Source organism: Mobula hypostoma, chromosome X1 (genome assembly GCF_963921235.1).
Source record: "Mobula hypostoma chromosome X1, sMobHyp1.1, whole genome shotgun sequence".
Classification (NCBI taxonomy): Eukaryota; Metazoa; Chordata; class Chondrichthyes; order Myliobatiformes; family Myliobatidae; genus Mobula; species Mobula hypostoma.
Genome location: NC_086128.1, coordinates 33,655,687 through 33,678,992, shown reverse-complemented (window position 1 = coordinate 33,678,992; position 23,306 = coordinate 33,655,687). Strand labels below are relative to the sequence as shown.

The window sequence follows — 23,306 nt, the reverse complement described above, 5'->3', positions numbered from 1 at the left end:
TGGTTCCTTAAGGTTGTTATAGCTGGGGCTGGTAATGAGGATAGACTCCCGCTACCTGTTAAATGCTCCCAATGGCATGCGTCTCAAACAGCCCCTGACAACCAAGTCCAGCTCCTGGCCTTCACATGTGGCTTAGCTACTAAGCTTGGCAAAACCGTTTCTACTGATAGGAGAAGGGGAAAAGGTGGGTTACTGGTGCCTTAAAACCAGTCTCTTCGGGCAGATGGGGCTCATCAGCTGTGGTTAGCAGCTCATCTAGAAGAAGGAAAACTCTGATCTCAAACCTCCACTACCTTGTGGCTATACCCACTCATGGCGAAGGTTTTGGAAGTAAACCCCGAAGGAAAAATCCAGAGCTGGAGTCCCTAAGGCAGTCCTACATTGAGTCAATGCTGACTGGCAACTCCTGCGACACTGCTGGTACTAAACTGTATGGGTCTGTATCAGATGCGTGGACGGGGGGAGCTTGCTACAGGGGCAACAGCTTGCTCTCCATATTGTACTGTCCTGGATTGTGTATCTAGGCAGCTAGGATGTAACATCCATTGTCAACTCTGACCAACAGAGGCCACAGACAGACTATTATTATATTTGGACAGTTTGTCTTCTTTTGCACGTTGGTTGTTTGACAGTCTTTCTGTGTAGTTTCTCATTGATTTGATTGTATTTTTTTTGTTTCACTGTGAATGCCCACAATAAAATAAATCGCAGTGTAGTATATGGTGACATGTACATACTTTTTGATAATAAATTTACTTTGAACTTTGAACCTCAGCCTGACCAATAAAACATTTGGATTTGAATCAGTTCTGCCACAGCTGCTCATCATATTGTCCAGGTCAGGATTATGTGTTTGGAATCACCGTGGGTGTCCTTTGTTTTTGATCAGTGCTTCATGCTTCATCCTCAAGCAGTTCCATGGTGCACAAAGTTATTACCTCTATGCTCATGTTTCATAACTAAAAAATATCACCACTGGCTTCTGAGTGGTTGTGATCAGGTCAGGTTGGGCCCTGATTTTATAATTGAACAGACCCCGACACCACAGGCCAATTATCCCCACTTGCTCAACCATACACACTACAGCTTATCCCCACCCCACAATACAGCCCCACTCCCCTCCCACAACACAGACCACCCCTACACTACAGCCTATTCGTATTCGCAGAGAAGGAATTCATTATCAGCAGTAACTTTTATGTTTCTTGGTCTTTTAACATCTATATGCACATAGTGGGAATAGGATAAGATGTAACAAGTAGATGGCAAGTGCTGGCTGATTGGGGCTCTCAGGAATTCATTTCAAACTATTCTTATTTCATTTAGGATGCTCTGGGACACATCATCAGTGATGTAACCTGGGGTCATCGGGTGTTTCGGGTCTTTCAACATCAGACACTCTCGCCCAGGTGACCCAGCCAGGGTTGATCAGGCTCCGGCTTGTGTCCCAGTGGCATTGGTCCATGGGTCACACCTCTTTATCTATAGCTATCTGGAGGCTCGCTCAGCAGCCTTTGCGATGATCCTGATGGTTCTTCTCTTTGCCAAGGAGAAAGTAGGTTTTGCACAACGAGCAGCCAACAAAATCTCTACACCCCACCTCTATAGGCTCACATCGTGCCCTCCACCCCTGTCTTTGGTACTACCCTACCAGCTCCTGGTATTTGGCTTTCTTACGCTCAAACACCTCCTCAATCTGGTCTTCCCAAGGATCTGTCGGTTCTACCATAACCACCTGCTTCAAGGTTTCTGACAGAACGACTATGTTAGGCCTCGGGGGTGATGATGCAATGAAGTCAGGGAACTTTAATTGCTTGCCAATATCAGCACTCAGTTGCCAGTCAGATGTCGTGGCGAGCAAGCTGAGGCTCTGGTTGGTCTCCAGCTTTGACAAAGGCTATGGCCTTCTGGGTTGGCAGAGGTGCCAACTGTTGTTAAAGGCTGAGGAGATCTTTTCCGCTACTGCCTTCAGCACCTGGTGGTTAAATCAAGGTGGTGTTCAAATCCACTTTCTCGTTCTGCTTCAGAACCCGATTTCCGTTTTATAAGTTTACATTAAAAGATTCAGAAGTGAACACTCACCTTGAGTCCTGGCTTCCCTGGATCTCCTGGATCTCCTTTTGGTCCCTGTAAAAATAATCCAAAGATGAGTTGGATAATGTTCAATTTAGCCACCCCTGTTCAATGGAACGTAGAGCGAAAATGGGCGGCCACTGGGAAGTCCCTCTGGTTATGGCGGACCGAGCAAAGGTGCTCAGTGAAGTTGTCCCCCCCACTCTATGTGGTGTCTCAGCGATGTAGACAAGGCCAGCCACACCAGGAGCACTTGCAGGTGAAGTGTTGCCTCACCTGGAAGGACTGTTTGGGCCCTGAACAGTGGTGAGAGAAGAGGTGAAGGTGCAGGAGTAGCATTGTCCTGCTTGCAGGGATACGTGCCAGGAGGCAGGTCAAGTGGACAAGGGAGTCACATAGAGAGTCATCTCAGCAGAAAGCAGAGTTGCCCCTAGGTTTTCGTTCCCCGGATCCTTGCTGCAGCTGCCCGGAGTTTGTATTCAGTGTTAATGTATTGGTATTTGTGCAAAATTTGAGTAAGGTTGCTTGTATTGACCCGGTGATGGCTAAGACAAGGACACCCCCTTCCCTGACATACGTCATTAGGAAAAGCATCCAGTCTGGGGTTCTCTCACCACTGGACATTGAGGGGCTTGGTTCTCTGTAACAGTTTCTCTAAATTTTCACTGATGCTTTACAGATAGGACATGGAGGCTTCAGAAGCAGTGTAGAAGAAATTTGCCATGATGTTGGAGACTTTTGGCTGTAAGAAGAGAATGAAAATAAGCAAAGGAGAGTCTGCAAGTCTGGGCCAGGGACTGGGGATTGGAGGCCTGATATCTGCAGACCTGAGAGTCCCAGGCCAAGGACTGGTGGACTCATGTAGGGCTGGGAGAAATCCAGAAATTGCTGCACTTGAGGTCCTGCATTTTAATTTAGAACATAGAACAGTACAGCACAGGAACAGGCCCTTGTAAATTAGTAATCAAATGGCCAAATAAACATATCGATGCAGCTATAAAGAAGGCAAGACAACAGTTATGTTCAATCAGGAGTTGGAGGAGATTTGGTTTGTCACCTAAAACACTCCAAAACATCTACAGATGTACTGTGGGAAGTGTTCTGACAGGGTGCATCACTGTCTGGTAAGGGGGTGGGGGTACTATGCAGGATCAAAAGAAGCTACAGAAAGTTGTAAAGTTAGTCAGCTCCATCATGGATACTAGCCTCCATAGTATCCAAGGCATCTTCAAGGAACAGTGCCTCAGAAAGGCAGTGTCCATTATTAAGGGCCTCCAGCACCCAGGGCATCCCCTTTTCTCACTGTTACCATCAGGTAGGAGATACAGAAGCCTGAAGGCACACACTCAGTAATTCAGGAACAACTTCTTCCCCTCTGCCATCTGATTCCTGAATGGATGTTGAACCCATGAACACTACCTCACTTTTATTATTTCTATTTCTGCACTATTTTAATTTAACAATTTAATATATATATACTTACTGTAATTCATTTTCTTATTTTTTTATATAATCATGTATTGCATTGTACTGCTGCCGCTAAATTAACAAATCTCATGACATTTACTGGTGATATTAAACCTGATTCTGATTCTCTTCCGCCTACACAATGTCCATATCCTTCCATTTTCCTTACATTCAAGTGCCTATCTGAAAGCCTCTTAAAAGTCCCTAATATGTCTTCCCATACCCCCACCCCAGGCAGTGTATTCCAGACGCCCACCTCTCTGTGTAAAAACACTTGCCCGTCGCATCTCCTTTGAAGTGACCCCCTTTCACCTTAAATGCATGCTCTCTGATATTAGACATTTCAACTGCCTGTTCTTCTTACTTCTCCTGGTGGTCACCCATCTGTCTGTAGCCTGTGCCTTAGGTCTGACCACCTCAGTGAAAGTCTCATCTACGAAGTCCACAGGCTCCTAGGTGAAGCAGACTACCTCCAGCTCTACGATGAGTTCCTAACACGGAAGCCAATGGAGGACTGACTCATTGGCAACATCCTTGGGGATTCCATATTAAACTATTGCTGTTACTGCCTCAGACTAATGAGGCTGAATGCCAGCAGGTTTGCCATCACTATTCCCCAATGTCTACGTCTTCTTCCTGTGCTATTGACCACAACAGGTAGTGGTGGGTCCCGTCAACGGAAGTCAGGACGATGGTGGGGGGAATAAATTAAGATATTCATCATCTGCTGTCAGCATTGCTATCTGTGGTAAGGCCTACAGAGAAATCACTATGTCTACATATATGTAAATATGTATATGCAATTGTGGGTGAATGTGTGTATATGAACTTGTGTGCATATAAACTTGTGTGGTTGTGCGTGTACGTGTGTGCAAATATGTGCCTGCACATTCAGGCTCTATCCCGATGGCTTTGTTAGAGGATCCCTCGAGAATATTCTGTCTAAGCACTCCTGTAATGTTCTCTCTTACCAAAAAGACAACTCCACTCTTACCCACTGCACTGTCACACCTTTGTGTGTGCATGCAGTCATATGCCTTAATGTTCAAACGTATGCATATGTGTATGGGTATATCAATACATCTGATAATGTTTAGGGATGACCCATAATCTGTGACTGGTGGCACAGATAGTATCACTGATTTCAGCACTATGGCCGGTGAAGGGACTGCTCTTTAGGACATCAGTGTCTATGTCAAACCTGTATAACACAATACTGACTAAACGTCCTTCTGGTCCTGGCATACCCAGATATCCTTGCAAACCAATCTCACCAGTTAAGGCCTAGAACAGAGGGAGAGGAAATAATTAAAGTTTAATGTCATTCGAATCTAAAAGACAGAGATGATGTCTATTCTGGTTAATCTCTGTGCTAAAGCAGCACAGAAGGGAGCTTCATTCATGTTAATGTCTCATGAATAACACAAGTTCACACCCAAACTTCAGAGGAGGACAGCTGAATGTCATAGGTTAAGCTGAATTCTATAGCCGTCTGGTGGTGTAATGGCGTCAGCACTGGATTTCGAGGTGAATGGTCCCAATTTTGAATCTGGCCGACTCCTTGCACACTTTCCATCTGTGCTGGGTTAAGCATTGAGCTAGCAACGCAGCCTCATATAAAAAAAAACAACCAAACGCAACTGGAACAGCAAAAATGCCGCCTGATATGCCACAAGGCGTGAAAAGGAACAACAATAAGCTGGATTCTGAACTAGTAGTCGTAGCGGGATCACTCGAGTCCAGTATGATGTTCTCCGAAGGGGTTGTCTATTGGTGAGTCCTCAGCTGGCTTCTATAGCCAATCCGGGATTGACATATTCTGGGGCAGCATGGGTAATAGTCATTGGTGGGAGTAATGGTTGGGTCGTTTGGTTGTTCAGTCTCTTCTTTCACAGCTGCTCTTTGTTCTCTGTTTCTCATGTAGCAGTGTGCGGTGCTCAACAGTACTAGTTATTGAAAAGCACAGTAGGTGGCACCAAAAGACAACACAGAATTGTTAGTTTCTGAGCAGGTGTACACAATCAACATTTTTGGTATTAGAGTTCATAGCTCCAGAGTGTAATTGACCTGTAGCACTTTGTTGAGACATTAGTTAGTTTTGTACACAGTCAAGGCAAAAGTGATTTGCAAGCTGAACTTTGTGAGGACGACTTTTCATTCCTTGTTCCTTCGTAACTTCCAGAGCTGATTGTAATATGTTTAATTCCGTCTCAACTAAAAAAAAAAGTTTCCTCTCAAAGTCCAACCCTACGTCCCCATAGTGAGAGGTGGAAGCAGGTAAGGCCAGCCAGCAGGGCTCTGGTGAAGCTGTATAGGGCAATGCCCTGTACAGTGATTGCAAAACCATTGATGAACTTCAACCATACCATCGGCCTCAGAGGACAATGGAAACAGGAGGTCATCGATGGCCTAGGTGCCACTGGGAGCTAAGGGCCCAAGTAATAAATAAGTTAACTGGCAATTAAACCAGTTTGTTTGTGATCCAGATATTTGTTAATAACAACCCACATCTAAATGGCACGTTTAATGGAATAAATCCTCAGTGATGAAGATAGTGCTGGCATGACACAGCAATAAACAAAACTACTAACAATTCTATTAAATATATTTCTTTGGGACTACGATCACTGCAAACTGCAGTCTGTAATTTCCCGCTGGGAGGTGTACTTTTGAACCATCTGTACCAGCTGGCGTTTTTGTGGTACCCTGAAGGATTCGGTGGCCATTGCTGGAGTGGACCTGGGGCTGGACTGAAACTCTGGGCAGGGGCTGGGCCCAAGAGTGGGTAACGAGCTGATGCTTAGCCGCTTTAAGTGCTGAGCCAGGTTAAAAAGATTAAGGCATCGAGGCTGAGGGCGAAGGACGAGCCAGTGTTCAGCTCACTACTCTATGAGGCTTTGCATGCCTCAGCGCTGAACTCGCCTGCAGCCATCTGCCTCCTGGACCGGCTGCTGCACAGAACTGGCTATGTGGCTGTGGACTTGCTTTTGGGGACCTGCGGTTCATACTCTGTGGGTTGTTGTTTCTGTTTCGATTACTTGCATGACTTGTTCTTTCTTTATCACACATTGGATGCTTGACAGTCTTTGTTGTGTGGGGCTTTTCATGAATTCTATTGTGTTTCTTTGTTTTGTGGCTGCCTGCAAGAAGATGAATCTCAAGGTTGTATATGGTGTACATACTTTGATAATAAATGTACTTTGAACTTTGAACTAAATATCCTAAGGCATGTTACAAGATCGTATTCAAACACACCAAGCACATAAGGACGCAGAAGGACAAATGTCTAATTATACGATTAAAGTGCTAGATTTTAAGCAAGACGGAGAGGTAGAGAAGCTGAGAGGGTCAGGGAGGGAACTGCAGTGGTTAGGGCTCAGGATGGCATACATTCCAAGAGGGGAGCGATTAGGGTTATGCGAGATGTCTCTCAAACTAGCGCAATGGCATCTCCGGCATTTGGCAGTGCAGCACTCCATCAGTACAGCCCTGGAGTGTCTGCCTAAGTTGTGTGTTAGGTTTTGTAACTTCAAAACATCAAACTACTTCAAAAGTAGACATGAGAGTCCAGGAATGCAAGTCTAACTTCGTGTTTACTTTAAGCGAGGCATGCACTTGTCACGTTGTAGCATGATGACATAAGCAATTCACATATTTATACATACAACCCGCAATAAATTATTTAAATGAACAAAAATGCTTAATCAAACAATATATATACAAGATTACTCAAATGTTATTGAAATATTAAATGCACAACACTGTGTTCTCAAAGTTCCTGGGCTTGAAGGGCTCTGTATTCTATCCTGGTATACCCTTGTGTCTCTCCACCTCCTTAACCTAATGTGAACCACCTCCAAAATGTCTGTACTCCAATTATTCCTTTCAACTGAACAGGCGGGATTTTAATTGTTCCACCACTAGCAATACTGCCCTTCCAGCTCCCAAGGCCCTAAGATGAGGAATTGAGAGAGCACAGCCTCAGAATAGAAGGATGTCCCTTTCAAGCAGAGATGAGGAGGAATTCCTTTAACCAGAGGGTATTAAAAGTGGAGGTTGATATGTTCCTGATTTGTAAGAGTGTCAAAGGTTACAGAGAGAAGGCAGGAGAATAGGGTTGTGAGGGAAAATAAATCAGCCATGATAGAATGGTGGAGCAGACTTGATGGGCTGAATGGCCTAATTCTGCTTTCATGTCTTATGATCTTATAGTAATTCCTTTCTCTTACTTCTATACCTCTCTGCCATTTAATACCCTCTCTGAAATTCACCTCCTCAATCAAGCTTTTGGTATTTCCATTCCGCACCCACCCCCCCCCCCATTTGCCCCACTTCCCAATTACCTTTCCTCCTCCAGCTTGATTCCATCTGCCCGTCACTCACACATTCTACCCACCCTCTCCTCCTCTTCACTATTTCCCTTTTGTCCCACATCCCTCCCTTATGCCTTTCGTATTAGATTTCAATGTCTGTAGCTCTGTCATCTGTTAGACTATTGAATAATTCTCTAGTATGATAAGATAGAATCTTGACCTCAAGATCTACCTCATTGTGATCTTGCACCTTATCGTCTACTGCACTGCACTTTTTCATTAGCAGTGGCACTTAATTCTGCATTCTGTTATTGCTTTACCTTGTTCTACCTCAATGCACTGTGTAATCAATTGATTTGTATGAACAGAATGCAAGACAAGCTTTTCACTGCACCATAGACCATAAAACATAGAAGCAGAATTAGGCCATTCAGCCCATCGAGTCTCTCCGCCATTCAATCATGGCTGATTTATTAACCTTCTCAACCCTATTCTCCCATCTTCTCCCTGTTACCTTTGATACACTTACTGTATTGGTACATTTGGCAATAATAAACCAATTCCAATTCCAATCACCTGTCAGCCTCTGCACTATCTCGACCCTTCCCTCCCCCTCCAGTTCCCATCTGCCATCAACCCCTCCTCAACTAGATCCACCTATCACTTGCAAGCTCCTATCCATCCACTCCATCTTTATACTGGTAATCTCCTATTTGCTGATCTCCCGTTTCCCCAGTGCAGATGTAGAGTATTGACCCAATACATTGACTATGCCTTTGCCTCCACAGGTGCTGCCTGACCTGCTGGGTTCCTCCAGCAGTTTTATCAGGGATCTGGAACAAAGAACAAGTTGCTGGAGGAACTCAGCAGGTCCGGCTGCATCTGTGGAGGCAAAGGGGTCATCAACACATTATAGTCTCTTGTGTCTTCAAAGCCTCCCCATACTGGACAAGAAAAGAATCAGGGATGATGATGAACTACAGCTTTTCTGCTCTTTGGTTCTGGTTAATGATAAGGAAGGCTGTTATGCAAGAAAGGGGATGTTTTCTGAACATACTATCCTTGAATATTTGCTTGGTAGCCAAAACAGACTAACTGTCTGTTTATATCATTGCTCTTTGTGGGTTCAGTCTGTACGTTTCTTTTGCCTTCTAAACAGTGAATACCCTCCAAATGAATTCTATTGTGTGTGACACACGCAAAATGCTGGAGGATCTCAGCAGGCCGGACAACATCTGTGGAAAAGAGAAAACAGTTCCCACTTCAGGCCGAGACCCTTCATTACTGAAGAAGGAATACAGCGACAGAAAAAAAGCCCTAACTGTGAGATTCTGCATGATCATAAGTACCTGTATCTCCTCATACACTTGATTTGCAAACATTCTGCAGGATTAGTTTTAAAGTTTACAATTGACCCAATATCAATGGGAGAGCATTCCAAATATCAACCATCGTCTGTATGTAAAGCTGGATCAGAATTTCATAAAGCCATTCTAAATATGAATGCAGAGTGTCAAGCCAAGTCTCGCCACGTTCTTTCACTTACCGGTGGGCCTGGATTTCCAGGTATACCAGGACTTCCAGAGACTTCAGGAACCTCTTCACTCTGGAAAAATAAGTAAATGGCACTTATTGCATGTGGAAGTTTAATTAACGTCCTCACTTTCTCTGTCGTCACCCCCAGCAAAGCAAATTTCACACCCCAGAACCTCAACTTCAGAACTTCCATCCTACTCTCGGATCATATTTTCACTCTGCAAAATAAGTTGTCTTCCTTTTTTTCTTATTTTAGTTGAAGGTGCGGCAGGCATATCTTAAAACTTACTTTTCAGAAATAACTTAATTGTTTTTTTATATATAAATTGAGCGTCCTCAAGAAATTTGAAGAAATATTGGGGAGAAATAATTTGCTCAAAGCTGTAAGCAATGCAGTTTGACAAATTCATCAATTTCCCATTGTATCATTTCAAGCATTACTTTAGTTACAGTTGGAGCAAAATTGCATTACATTTTATTGAACAGTTTTTGGCATCACACTACAGTACTTATGTCTGCTGCACCACATCAATGACTGAAACTTTGCACTGATTAGGGTTTGAATTTGTATGTTCTCCCCCGACTGCATGGGTTTCTTCCGAGTGCTCCGGTTTCTTCCCACATTCCAAAGAGGATTTCCCATTCCCCAGTTTACCACAATGCAGTCATTAAAAAATGGCAGTGTAAACTTAACAACATATTGAAACTAATTCCGCAACTCATGTTACCATATTAATGGAAATGTGGAAGAAACTCACTGTAGTTCCAAACCAGCTGCTTGTTTTCTTAGGCCCTGCTGGTCCAGGTGGGCCTGCTGGTCCAGGTGGGCCTACTGGTCCAGGTGGGCCTACTGGTCCAGGTGGGCCTGCTGGTCCACGTGGTCCAGGTAGACCAGGTACTCCAGGTAGACCCGGAGGTCCAGGTAGACCAGGAGCTCCAAGTTGACCAGGTAGTCCCATAGAACCAGGTTGGCCTGGCCGACCAATTTCTCCAGGCAGTCCAGGCAGGCCTGAAGGTCCGGAATCACCCTGCCATTAAAGGAAATGATAGTGAAAATAAAAAAAACACATCACCATGCATACCAGTACTACTGCAGCATATTTTTAGTGACCTAAGTTCAGTCCTTACCTCCAGAGGAGTTTGCATGTTTTCCCTGGAACCGTGTCAGTTTCTCCAGAGTGCTCCAGTTTCCTCCCACATCCTAAAGACATGCTGATCAGCAGATTGATTGGGCACCTCTGGGCATAAATGAGGGGGAGGAGAGTCAAAGGGGAATTACCAAGCAGGTGAGAGAGAGTAAGCCAGAGGGAAGTCAGGAGGGGATTGGCTGGAGCACTCTGAAAACTGGCATAGATTTAATGGACTGATGGCCTCCGACTAAACTAAGGAAACACGAGCTGTTGGAAACCCAACACAAGAGCAGAAATACACAGTAGGTCAGACAGCATCCATGGGAAGAGAAATTGGGTTAACCTTTCAGGCTGATGACCCTTTAGAGTCAGGAAAGAGAGAAAATAGGGTGATTTTACGAAAAGGATTTGGTAAGGGACGGATCGGAGAAAGGGGATACCTCAAATTGGAGAAGTCAGGGGTGCCATCAGGATAATCTGTTTTTGTGGATTTCTACAGATGTACTATTCTGTCTGGTATGGAGGGGCCACTGCTCAGGATCGGACAAAGCTGCAGAGGGTCGTAAACGCAGCCAGCTCCATCATGGGCACCAGCCTCCCCACCAGCGAGGGCATCTTCAATGGGCTTTGCCTCAAAAAGGCGGCATCCATCATTTAGGACCCCTATCACCCAGGGCATGTCCTCTTCTTACTACTACTATCAAGGAGGAAGTACAGGAGCCTGAAGACACACACTCAACATTTTTGGAACAGCTTCTTCCCCTCTGCCATCAGATTTCTGAATGGATAATGAACCAACAAAGAGACACTATCATACAATTTTTGCACTACTTATTTAATTTATATACAGGGATGGGGGTGAGATTACTGTATCAATCAGCCAGACAAAATGAGCCTTCCATAAATGATAAGGAATTACCGCAATCAGAGCAGACCCCTCAGAACTCTGGTTACACATAAGTGTACAGAATTGTTTTATTATAGAGCAATATTAATGTAAATGAGAAGGAAGTAAAACCTCAAAAAGCCTCAAATTAAAATTTGGCCAAAATTTGGACCATGTCATAGATGTTTTACTCAGTGCAAGGTACAGGTTTTTCCAGATCCATTGTTCCAAAATTCTGTCATAATCCCAAAATCATGCATTCTTTTCCATACCTTTGGCCCTGGGGGTCCAGGTATCACAGGACAGTTGCACGGAGCAATTTCACCCTGGAAGGCATGTAGAATTGGATTGGATTATACCTTTTTACTTGCAATCCATAAAAATAAAAGCATCAGGATTCAACAGCAGTGCACACCATCTGATGAACCAATCAGCTAACTGCAATGGACTTCACTTCCATTCAAGGAGGGACATTATCTTCATGAAACAATATTTAGTGCAGCCAGCCATAACACTCCTCGGCCCCTCGGCCAAGCTGGGCTGAAAGAGTCGTATAGACTAATCTCAGCCAGGCAATGGTTGTGGCACTGGAGTAGGATAGGGTGTCTTCAACTTGGGAAAGGGGGAGAAATATCAACCTGTGAGCCGACTTCTGATGGCGGATCAGTATTACCTTCAATATGCTATTATGGAGGAGCTAGAATACAACTCCCTCCTTCATGCATCTGAATGTGAATTGGGTACTCCAAATGTAGTGTCTGATTCATTTTTCTGCACTGGCAAGATACGTTATTTTTTTTATCCATCCACTTGGACATGGGGAATAACATCTGCGGTCAACTGCCAAAGGCAGGAAGGATAGCAGAAAGGGACCATGACAGTTGAAGAAAGAGATAACCAAGTGGAGGGATCAGGTCTCAACTGTCACAGGTTGAAAGATTGGAGCGACTGGGCTTGTATACACTGGAATTTAGAAGGATGAGAGGGGATCTGATTGAAACATGTAAGATTATTAAGGGATTGGACACGCTAGAGGCAGGAAACATGTTCCCGATATTGGGGGAGTCCAGAACCAGAGGCCACAGTTTAAGAATAAGGGGTAGGCCATTTAGAACAGAGTTGAGGAAAAACTTTTTCACCCAGAGAGTTGTGGATCTGTGGAATGCTCTGCCTCAGAAGGCAGTGGAGGCCAATTCTCTGGATGCTTTCAAGAAAGAGTTAAATCGAGCTCTTAATGATAGCGGAGTCAGGGGATATGGGGAGAAGGCAGGAATGGGGTACTGATTGTGGATGATCAGCCATGATCACAGTGAATGGCGGTGCTGGCTCGAAGGGCCAAATGGCCTACTCCTGCATCTATTGTCTAATGTCTATTAACTGACATGTCAAAGCTGATGGCTCACGGAGGCCCTGCCACTGTTGGCCATTCTAAACAATTCTCCATTTCCTTTCACCTTGTCTCCTTTCAACACAGTTGCCATGTCTCCCTCCTCCGATGCAGTTTTGATATCTGTATCTGTGAAAAAAAAATACTCTCAGTCAATAATTTCACTCATATACCTTGTCTGGGTGCATTCTTTGCTCAATTCAGCTTGCTTTCAAAGTCAAAGTAAATTTATTATCAAAATACGTATACTGTATGTCACCATATACTACCCTGAGATTCATTTCCTTGCAGGAAAATAAAGAAATACGATAGAATTTATGAAAAACTATACATAACAAAGACTGACAAATAACCAATGTGCAAAGGAAGATAAAAAAATAAATAATACTGAGAACATGAGTTGTAGAGGTCTTGAAAGTGAGTCTGTCGGTTGTGGAATCAGTTCAGTTTTGAGGTGAGTGAAGTTATCCACACCGGTTCAAGACCCTGACAGTTGTAGGGTGATAACTGTTCCTGAACTTGATAGTGTGGGACCTAAGGACCCTGTATCTCCTGCCAGTAGCATGAAGAGAGCATGGCCTGGATGGTGGGGGTCCTTGATGATGGATGTCGCTTTCCTGCGACAGCGCTCCTTGTAAATGTGCTCCATGGTGGGGAGGGCTTTGCCTGTGATGGACTGACTGGGCTGTTTCCACTGAACGGTATCAGATCGATTCCGTGATCATGCGGCCAGTTGTTTGCACAATGAATTGATGGGGCCTCCTATGTGTGGGAGGTAGTATCCTTTAGCGCCAGCTTTTGAGTGCACATGCTTTTCATCTCAGCGAACCAGGTTCATCGCTCCCGCACTGTAAGCAGCATATACCATGGATAACATGACTCAGTAAAACCGTTTAATCCTACTACTCCGCTATTGTTTTTGCTTCCCACATACATAATAGTTGGCGATGAGGATCAAAAGAAGAATGGTCGCTCTACTCTAAGCACCTAATCCATTTTGGGCCACGGCTAAGGCAAAACTGACCCCTGGAATTTGGATGGCATGGAGGAAACCTTCCTGGATTACAGAGAACTCCTGCCAATTTTAACACCCGTGGAGAAGCTGGAGGAAGCAATGAAACTCAAGCTGCTCCACATATATTTGGGAGAACTCAGGCAGAAATACTTTGATGCTCTGCCTACAGAACAAATCTGTACTGACAGACCTATCTGAGGCTTTGAACAAAGTTTTGGGGATGCAGGACAATGTCTTTATGGCACACATCAGGCTCTCACAGCTGCAACAAACCCCTTATGAGAATGGAGATGATTTCATCACAAGATTGACACTAGCAGTGCAGGACTGCAAGTACAAAGATATTCCCCCAGAACAAACTCAAGATGTATCCCATGGTGCCTCCTATCCAGAGAGCACAATTTGTCCTGGGACAAAGCATGCTCTACAACTTGCCACCGGGAGGCAGTCAAGAGAGGCCTTACACAGATTCAGACCCCTCCTGAAAAGATCAATGATACAGGTCGCAGCCCACTGTCAACATCACGTAAGCCTCCACAGAGATGCCGTTGCTGTGGTGACAGTCGATTACCTGGGCTTAAAAATTGACAAAACAGACCTCCATCTGCAGGAGCACAAATCAAAGCCTTAAAAGAGGTCCCGTGTCCCCAAAACATGACACAGTTACTCTCATTTCGAAGATTAGTCACCTATTACAACCAGTTCCTGAATCAATCAGCTACAGTGTTAAAGCGCCTATACCGATTGCTCCACAAGGATCAAGAGGGATATGGCCAGGAATTGAGCAGAAGGTAAAAACCGACCTGAGTTCTTTGTATGTGTGGTTGCATTGTGATCCAGGAGAACCTGTAGCAATGAAATGTTACACCATATTGGGCCAGGGCTATACTCCTACATCGAATGCCTTGCAGAACTGAAATATCTATTGCTTTTGCTCAGGCTAAGATTAATTATTTGAAGCTCAACTGAGAAGCCCTAGCCATTATGTTTGGCATTAAACACTTCCATTTATACCTATCTGGGCATTCATTCAAAAATCCATACGGATCATAAGCCTCTGCTAGTCTTAATAGGGGAGACACAAGGTGTCCAACAGATGTCATCACCCAGAATGTAACAATGGGCATTGACCTTATCTGGCTAATATTGTATAATGAAGTATACCCCCAAGAAAGGAGATTGTGGTGGCAGAGACTTTAAGCAGATTACCAATAGCCGAGGACACCACATCTGGCACACCACCATTCAAAGTTGTCCAGTTGTCCACTTGTTACAAAGCCTAGAGACCCATCACGTCACCTCATCAGGCAGTGGACCACCTGAGACCCACTCCTGTCACAGGTCAGGTCTCCACCCAAATTTCAACCATTCACATGAACTGATGGTGCGTACATCTACGGGATGGCTGTACCGCCCCTCCCACACCAAGGCTCAGTGAACTGCATGATGCCCACCTAGATGTGTTGAGAATGCGGTGGCCGTTATTGAGAATCTGCCCTGTTTGTCAGCAGACACAAACAGCATTGCCATGGGCCTAGCATTCACATGGACAATTTTGGACCGTGCTGTGGACATATATTTCTGGTTATTGTGGGTTACCATTCGAAGCGGATAGAGGCATTACCCACTAATTCATCATGTTCCCCCGCAACTACCATCACTAAGCTGTAGTCGGTCTTCACCGCATTTGGTATTCTGGAGATGATTCTATCTGACAATTGCTCGGCCTTCACAATTTAAAGAGCTTGTCGAGAAGAATGGTATTAGGCACATGACAAGAGCTCCATATCACATTGCATCAAGTGGCCTGGCGGAGCGAACTGTGAAGCGAGACCTTTCCAAACAAACACAAGGTGACTTGTTGATGAAATTAAGCTGTTTCCTTTTCCATTATCGGGTTGTCCCAAAGTTGCAGGCTCATCGCCCGCCAAATAGATATTCAAACGCGCTTTATGCACCAGATTAGATCTCCTACAGCTGGCCAACCAGGCTGCAAAAGCTTGGTGCCAGAGACAAAGTCTACACGTGCATATCATAGGAAGAAAACTGGCTACCAGCTGTTGTTCGGCAAAGAGCAGAACTTGAGCTGACAGATGGACGGTCTGTCAGGCAACATTTGGATCATATGCACCAACGAAATGATGGGAGAGCCAGGGAAGCTACAGAAGCAGACTCTGCGGACGAAGCCAGCGTCCCAGCAGATGAACCACGAGGATGTGCTGGCCAGTTGACTTCTTTCAAGCAGGATAGACATTTCATCATTTTTCTCAGTTTACTTCTCTTATTCCCTTCCCCTGTTATCCCAAGCTATAAGGGGGAGGAATGAACTATATCGGATCAACTGTGAGAACGTGGCGAGTGCGCATGCGGCCAATTGATCGACTAGACCTCCGACTAGAGGGAGGCACTCTCTTTTTGTGCGAGCTTTCAAGTGCGCTTTTTTTTGTCTCGACGGGCCAAGTTTGTCACTCCCTCCCTTTAAGTTGTCCCGCGCATACCTTGGCTAACATAACTCAGTAAACCGTTTAATCCTTCCGCTCTTTTTATTGTTCTTGCTCCGCGCATACATAACATCCACCACTTTCTGTCATCGTCACTTGCTCTCATTTCCTTCTCGAATTTTATTGAATACATCTTAGAATTTTTTATAGTTATTCTAGATTAGATGTGGGTTATTGGCAAGACTGTTATTTGTTGTCTAACCTGCACTGCCTGGAGACAGTACTGTGGTGAATGAAGTCTGTTTGATGTGACCATGGCAGCTTGATTTATATGACTGACTTCTTGGGCTATTTCACACTGCAGCTGAGAGTCGGCCATGTCGGCATGAGACTAGAGTCACAATTGGCTAAGCTGAGGGCAGCAGGATATTAGTTGGGACATTTATGGAATCCAGCCAGAGCTTGGCTGTCCCTGTTCAGACCAGGGCCTGACAGAACCCAACCTGTCTGGTTGGGATTGAATCAGCCTTCAATTTTTTTTACCAGAGTGGATATCCTAACTTTGTGAGCTAACAGCTTTAGGGAGGAAGTTCTAGAGACACCAGAGAGCCTAAGGTAAGAGATGAATAATCAAAACTGGGGATGCGCAGAAATCCTGAATCAGGAGAGAGCAACCTTGGTGGGTTGCCGGACCGATGGAGGTCTCACAGATAAGGGGTGGTGAGAAGGGCAAGAAAATGTAAAACTGAAACTTTGGTCAACCAGGAGCCAATATAGATCAACAAGACAAGGGAATGGTGAATGAGATTTGGAGCAAGTCCAGGACACAGGAAGTGTTTAGGTGACCAGATACATGGACAACAGACTAATCTTGAGGCACAGCTGAGATTTCAACAGCACATGAGCCAAAGCTGGGATGGGGTTGGATGTTGTTATGGAAGCAGAACTTGGCTACTTAAACCTGGGTCCCCATTCTTAGGTCCCCAAGATAACATACATTATTAGCACAAATGAATTGGGAGTCATCATTCAACTTTTCTTCCAGTGTTTAGGGCAAGCCAATTATCTGCATATTTAAAATTGCAAAGCACCCACTGGTAATTAAATCCTGAGAGGTGAGTCGAGGCCTGGTGCTTTCTGTCAAAGCAGAGCTATACAATGAGGCAGAACTTCAGCCTGTTCAACACAACAGAGGAAAATATGTTGGCCCATTGAACCCTGCAAAATTGACTGAGGTTAGCGGCGATGTGTAGGACATACGTCAAATGACCATAGGAGCTGGGCAATGCATTGGAACAACTGGCAGAGCTGGTGTCTCAAAGTGCCAGGAACTTGGGTTCAATCCTGACCTCCAGCACTGACAGTGGGGAGTCTGCACATTCCTTCTGTTACCGCATGGGTTTCTTCTGAGTATTCCAGTTTCCTTCCCCACCCCAAAGGCTTGCAAGTTGATAGATTAATTTACCACTACTCCTAGTCAGTAGGTGAATTTTAAGCTGTGTAAGACCCAAAAGGAAATGTCCGTAGATAGACTCAACCTACCATCTGTCACTTAGAGACTTTATACTCCCCATCACCTTGACAGTAAGCTGCTTTGGATTAAAAGGCCACTATTTTGTCAGCATTTGTAAATTAATTCTCTCCAGCCAACAAAATTGCTGCTTGTGGCCTCTAGAGGTCTTTTCTGTGGAGGTTTTGAATATCATGAAGATCCTGAGCTCACCTTCTGTGGGAAGGATTGCAAAGACGTCATCACCCGAACCCACTATAAAATTGTCATCTGATGTCACTTCTGATGATCGGAAGGTAGTCTGTGAAAATATGCAAACACTTAAGAAGCAAGTAGAGACTTCAACAAACAGCTGAGGAGTTGATACTGGCAAAGTAGCTTCACTTGCAACAGAACTTCCTCCTGACTCCCCGTTCATCCTCAAAGCTTTAGGAAAGTAGATTTCCTTAGTTTGTGCTAAATACATGATGTAATTATGATTGCATGTTGAACTTGGGTTTTGAAGTTCAGTTTCATTCCTTTCAATGGAACTGGATTTCAGAAGTGAGTTCAATGCCCACACGACTTCTTCCCTCATTGACTTAAGCTGTCAAGACTTGGGTCTCTCTTGTCAGATCAATATGGTCATTTGTTATGGAGACACAAGAGACTGCAGGTGCTGGAATCTGGAGCAAAGTAAAACCAAACTGCTGAAGGAGCTTGATGGGTCAGACACCTTTTGTGGAGGGAAATGAATGTTTCTTGTTAAGACCCCTTATCTGGACTGAAATAATAGAGGAGGGATGGCCAGTATAAAGAGGTGAAGGGAAGGAATGGAGCAAGAGCTGGCGAGAGATAGGTGGATCCAGGTGAGGAAGGACGATTGGCAGATGAAGAGTGGAACTAACGACAGAGGCTGGGTGGAGGCTGCAAAAGCAGCAACTCTGCAGGGCTTCCCTGGCTGTCTGCCTGCACATCATACTCAAGCCTCTGGAGTGACTGTGACCTCTGACAGCGAGGCGAGTGCTGAATTGAGCCTTGGCATTTACTAAATCAATACACTGTTTGTCAGAGTGTTAATTTTATACCATATCGCACATTAGAAGATTAAATTGGGCAATATTAAACTACTTATTCAACAGACGTTTAGCTGTGTTTGCTCCCTTTCTGAAATGAGGTATTGGCATACCAGTAATTATCTTCAGATTGTCAGTGAAAATGCCTTTGGAAATATGAAGATTAGTAATTCCAGTAGAGATCTGTAAACTGTGGTAGGAACTCCACAAAGTGAAATACTTCTGAGATAGGGTGAGAACTGTGTTTATTGAATAATGGCTGAATTTTGCCTGGACTCTTTCATGCTATCTGAGTCCAAAAGTGTTTCTAATCTTTTTGTTTTGAAAAACAAATAATTTTGAGTGAAGTTTTGCAGTAAGATCTTGTAATCAGTTTACAAATGGGCAATTTAGTACTGGGAGTGTAAAATTAATTGATTAAATCTCACAATTGGGAATAAATGAGGGAGAAAGGAAGTTGCTGCTGGAGGCGGGGTGGTCATGTTAACCTTTGCCACAGTTTTTTTTGACGTTTTTTTTATTGTGCACATTAGTAACTTAGAGTAAACGGGTAAAATTTCAAAGGTTGGAATGCAATCAACTGATAAGCTGATACTTTATCGAAGTTTGACTCAAAGGGAGCAAAATGCTGTCGGGAAGTTTAAAAATGCAAAAATAGTACATGCCAAGTATTCATGAAGAAATACTCGGTTACTGCATTCAGTATTTCAATGGGCAAATGCATTCCATCTCTGCGACTATGTTGTACAGACATAATGTTTCAAGCTCAAAGGCTTGCTGATGTTAGCCCTTGGCACAGGTGACAGGAGGACCCTAGGATTAGCCATGGAAAATAAAGGTAAACTTTGGACAGCTGTCCTCACTGTTCATTGGACTACAGTGGTATCCTGTTAATCAGATGAAAGACGGAAAAGGTTTGAAGCAACTGCCAGTGACCTTACGCTCCTGCTGATCAAATAGGGCACTGGCTTTTACATAATGCCCAGAAATCTATCTGCAGATTAGTATCAATAGACAAGCTGTAGATTTGGCCCTCCATGCTTTCCACTTCACTTCCCAAATTTATTTCCAATGGGATCCACAAAAACAACTACAGGAAGTGGAGTACATTGAGATGATATCACCGCTTTCATGCTACTTGTCAGAGGTCATGTTTCATGGATGATATTGGATGAGTTTGGCACCAAAGTTTTGATTTAAGTCAAACGTGAGTTGGGTCATAGGTTAAGGGTGAAAGGTAAAGTATTTAAGGGGACCCTGAGGGGGAACTTCTTCATCTTCTTCACTCAGAGGGTGGTGCGAGTGTGGAACGAGCTGACAGCGGAAGTTGTGGATGCAAGTTCGATTGCAACTTTTAAGAGAAGTCTGGATAAATACAAGGATGGGAGGGGTATGAACGGCTATGGTCCAAATGCAGATTGATGGATCTAGGTAGAATAACAGTTTGGAATAGACTAGGTGGGCCAAAAGGCCTGTTTCTGTCTCTATGACTCTAAGTAACCATCTTCACTACAGCAATGGAGAATTTGGTAGAGCCTGGAACTTTATAAGAAAAGAATAACATCAAGATATTAAAGCCAAATCAATTAATCTACTGTATATTAAAAACAGAAAATGCTAGAAACTCTCAGGAGGTCAGGCAGAATCTGTGGGTGGAGATGGAAATGGAGTTATCATTTCAGGTCAGGAATCCTTCTTCACCATAGGAAATGAGAAGTAATAAAGATAATTTTAAGTTGCAGAGAAGGTTGCAGGAGGGATGGGTAGAACACATAAAAATAGGAGGAGGAGAAATTTCTTTAGTCAGCGGGTGGTGAATCTATGAGGTTCGTGGATGTCAAGTCGTTGAGTATATTTAAAGCAGAGGTTGATAGGTTCTTGATTAGTAAGGATGTCAAAGGTTATGGGGAGACGACAGAAGAATGGGGTTGAGGGGAATAATAAATCAGCCATGATGGAATGGTATAGTAGACACAATGGGCTGAATGGCCTAATTCTGCTCCTATGTTTTTTGGGCTTCTGGTCTAATTTAATGCCTAACTAACAAAGGCTGGTTTCCAAAAGTATACAATTTCCTAACAATGTTGCCACTTTGCTCTCTGATATCCCCCTGTTCCTCAGTACCCCCTGAAACCATGCTGCTTGTAGTATATGTTCTAGCCTCATTAGTGCTTCCAAAGTGCATCATGTTTGTCTGGTTGAGATCAGTAAATCTATAAGTATCTTAATTGTAGTCAACTAGAGATTTAAAGCTGTTGTGCAGATACAAATAAAGCAATACACATGGCTTCATGGGACATTTTAGCAAATTTGCATCAGAGCCCACTGCTCAGTTTGACCTGGAGAGAGATTCTCCCCACCTGCAGTGTTAGTGCATTGTAACCAGAAAGGAAAGTAACGTCCTTAACTTCAAACAAACCTGTAAAACCGTTCATAAAATGAGAAAATACTGGAAGTGCTCAGCAGATCAGTCTGCAAGTGTTTCCACCCGAAACATCGACTCTTTATTCTTCTCCGTAGATGCTGCCTGACCTGCTGAGTTCCTCCAGCATCTTGTGTGTGTTCTTCTGGATTTCCAACATCTGCAGAATCTCTTGTGTTCAAGAGAAACTTCCCACAGTTTCTCATGCATTTCCCATTTCCGTTATAGATTTCCAGCATCTATCATGGTGGGGAGAAAATTAACACTCCTAGCATACGGTATATTACAACATTTAATGAATGTGACCCAGAACCTAGGAACTATATGCAGATATGCACTGTTAATCTCACTTTTGCAACAGACCTCAGCTTTATGGCAGGTTATACAGAAAGCAATGCAATATTCCACGGCTCGTGTGAAGTTGAATTGATGAACATAACAGCCATTAGCACTCCAGGTGCAAAATCAGGTCATAAAACAAGGAAAATGAAAAAAAAAATCTGCAGATGCTGGAAATGCGAAATAAAAACTGCAGATGTTGGCAATATACAGCAGGTCAGGTGGTATCTGTGGGAAGAGAAATGGGAAAGTGGGAGCATGCTTTTTAAGCTGCAGGGAGGGTGGGAAAGGAGGGATGTCTCTGAAAAGGTAAAATCCAGGATGGAGATGAGCTATAAATGAAATTATCTAGTAAATAAGTGAATGGGAGTGGTTAGAGAGTTAAAAGACAGATAAAAATGCAGATAATATAATGTAGAAGTTGCAAAATGTGGAGTGGGTTAGGCTGGGCATGTCTGGGCACTCCCAGCGAGAAATCCAAATGAATAAGCTCACCCAGTTTTATGATTCATGAATAGTTTTATGATATTCACATTATTTACATATACACAGTATAATTGTTAACCATTTTTACTGTCCCATTGTTCTTTGACATTGCGTCATTATGAAGTTTACAGGTTGCTGGAAGAACGATTGACATCCACTGAATGGATTCTTTTTATCCATCTCAAGTTGTCCTGGGAGATTTTCCAGTTCTGGTATCCAATCATTTCATTAACAATATAGTCGTTAAGTTTCTACCAAGAAGAATCTGACATTAACATGTCCTATTAATACTTCGAACTTTTGTCAGTTTGTTCTATTTCAGTCCTGTTTGATTTTATTGTTCTGCACTGTTAATGACATTACGCACACTTTTCATTTCATTGCTTGTCATGACACCCCATCGTTTCTCAATCAGACATTTCTCCATGCTGTTTTCAGTGGCACACAGCCTTGTGTTTGACCAGAAGAGGGAACAGTGATCTGTTTGTAGAGGGCTGCACAATGCATATGTGGCTCTTTCAGACTTGGAGTTACTGGTTTTGATCAAATAATTTAACATTCTTCTCCTTTTACTGATTATTGTTTCATGGCGTTCAGTGCTGAGTTTATGTAAACACCCAATTTTCTGTCTTATCAAAGTTCAAAGTAAATTTATTATCGAAATACAAACGTTTGTACATATATGTCAACGTACACAACTCTGAGATTCATTTTCTTGTGGGCAATCACAGTAAATACAAGGAACACAATAGAATCAATGAAAGACCGCATCCAACAGGACGGACAAACAACCAGTGTGCAAAGGACAACTGTGCAAATACAAAATTAAAGCAAAAAGGAAACAATAATAAAAATAATAATAAATAAATAAGCAATAAATAGTGAGAACATGAGACGTAGAGTCCTTGAAAGTCAGTCCATAGGTTGTAGGAACAATTCGGTGATGGGTGAGTGAAGTTATCCCCTCTGGCTCAATAGCCTGATGGTTGGGGGGTAATAACTGTTCCTGAACCTGGTAGTGTGAGTCCTGAGGCTCCTGTACCTTCTTCCTATTGCAGCAATAAGAAGAGAGCATGGCCTAGGATGGTGGGGATCCTGAATGATGAATGCTGCTTTCCTGCAACAACACTCTGTGGAGATGTGCTCAATGGCGGGGAGGGCTTTCCCTGTGATGGACTGTGCTGTGTCCATCACTTTTTGTAGGACTTCCCATTCAAGGACATTGGTGTTTCCATGCCAGGCTATC

At 43.7% G+C, this 23,306-nt stretch overlaps 1 protein-coding gene across 3 annotated transcripts in view; it reads right to left on the bottom strand.

Annotated features, from left to right (window-relative positions):
* The window catches only part of LOC134340143 (collagen alpha-1(XVIII) chain-like), a 108,591-nt gene that overhangs the window by 47,230 nt on the left and 38,055 nt on the right, over positions 1–23,306 (bottom strand). For all 3 annotated transcript variants that reach the window (XM_063037038.1, XM_063037037.1, XM_063037039.1), the window contains exons 5-10: positions 17,972–18,059; positions 12,860–12,921; positions 11,678–11,731; positions 10,148–10,417; positions 9,400–9,459; positions 2,083–2,127 (exon numbers count right to left, since the gene is read on the bottom strand). In XM_063037038.1, coding sequence (XP_062893108.1) covers positions 2,083–2,127; positions 9,400–9,459; positions 10,148–10,417; positions 11,678–11,731; positions 12,860–12,921; positions 17,972–18,059 — 579 coding nt within the window. The remainder of the gene's footprint in view (positions 1–2,082; positions 2,128–9,399; positions 9,460–10,147; positions 10,418–11,677; positions 11,732–12,859; positions 12,922–17,971; positions 18,060–23,306) is intronic.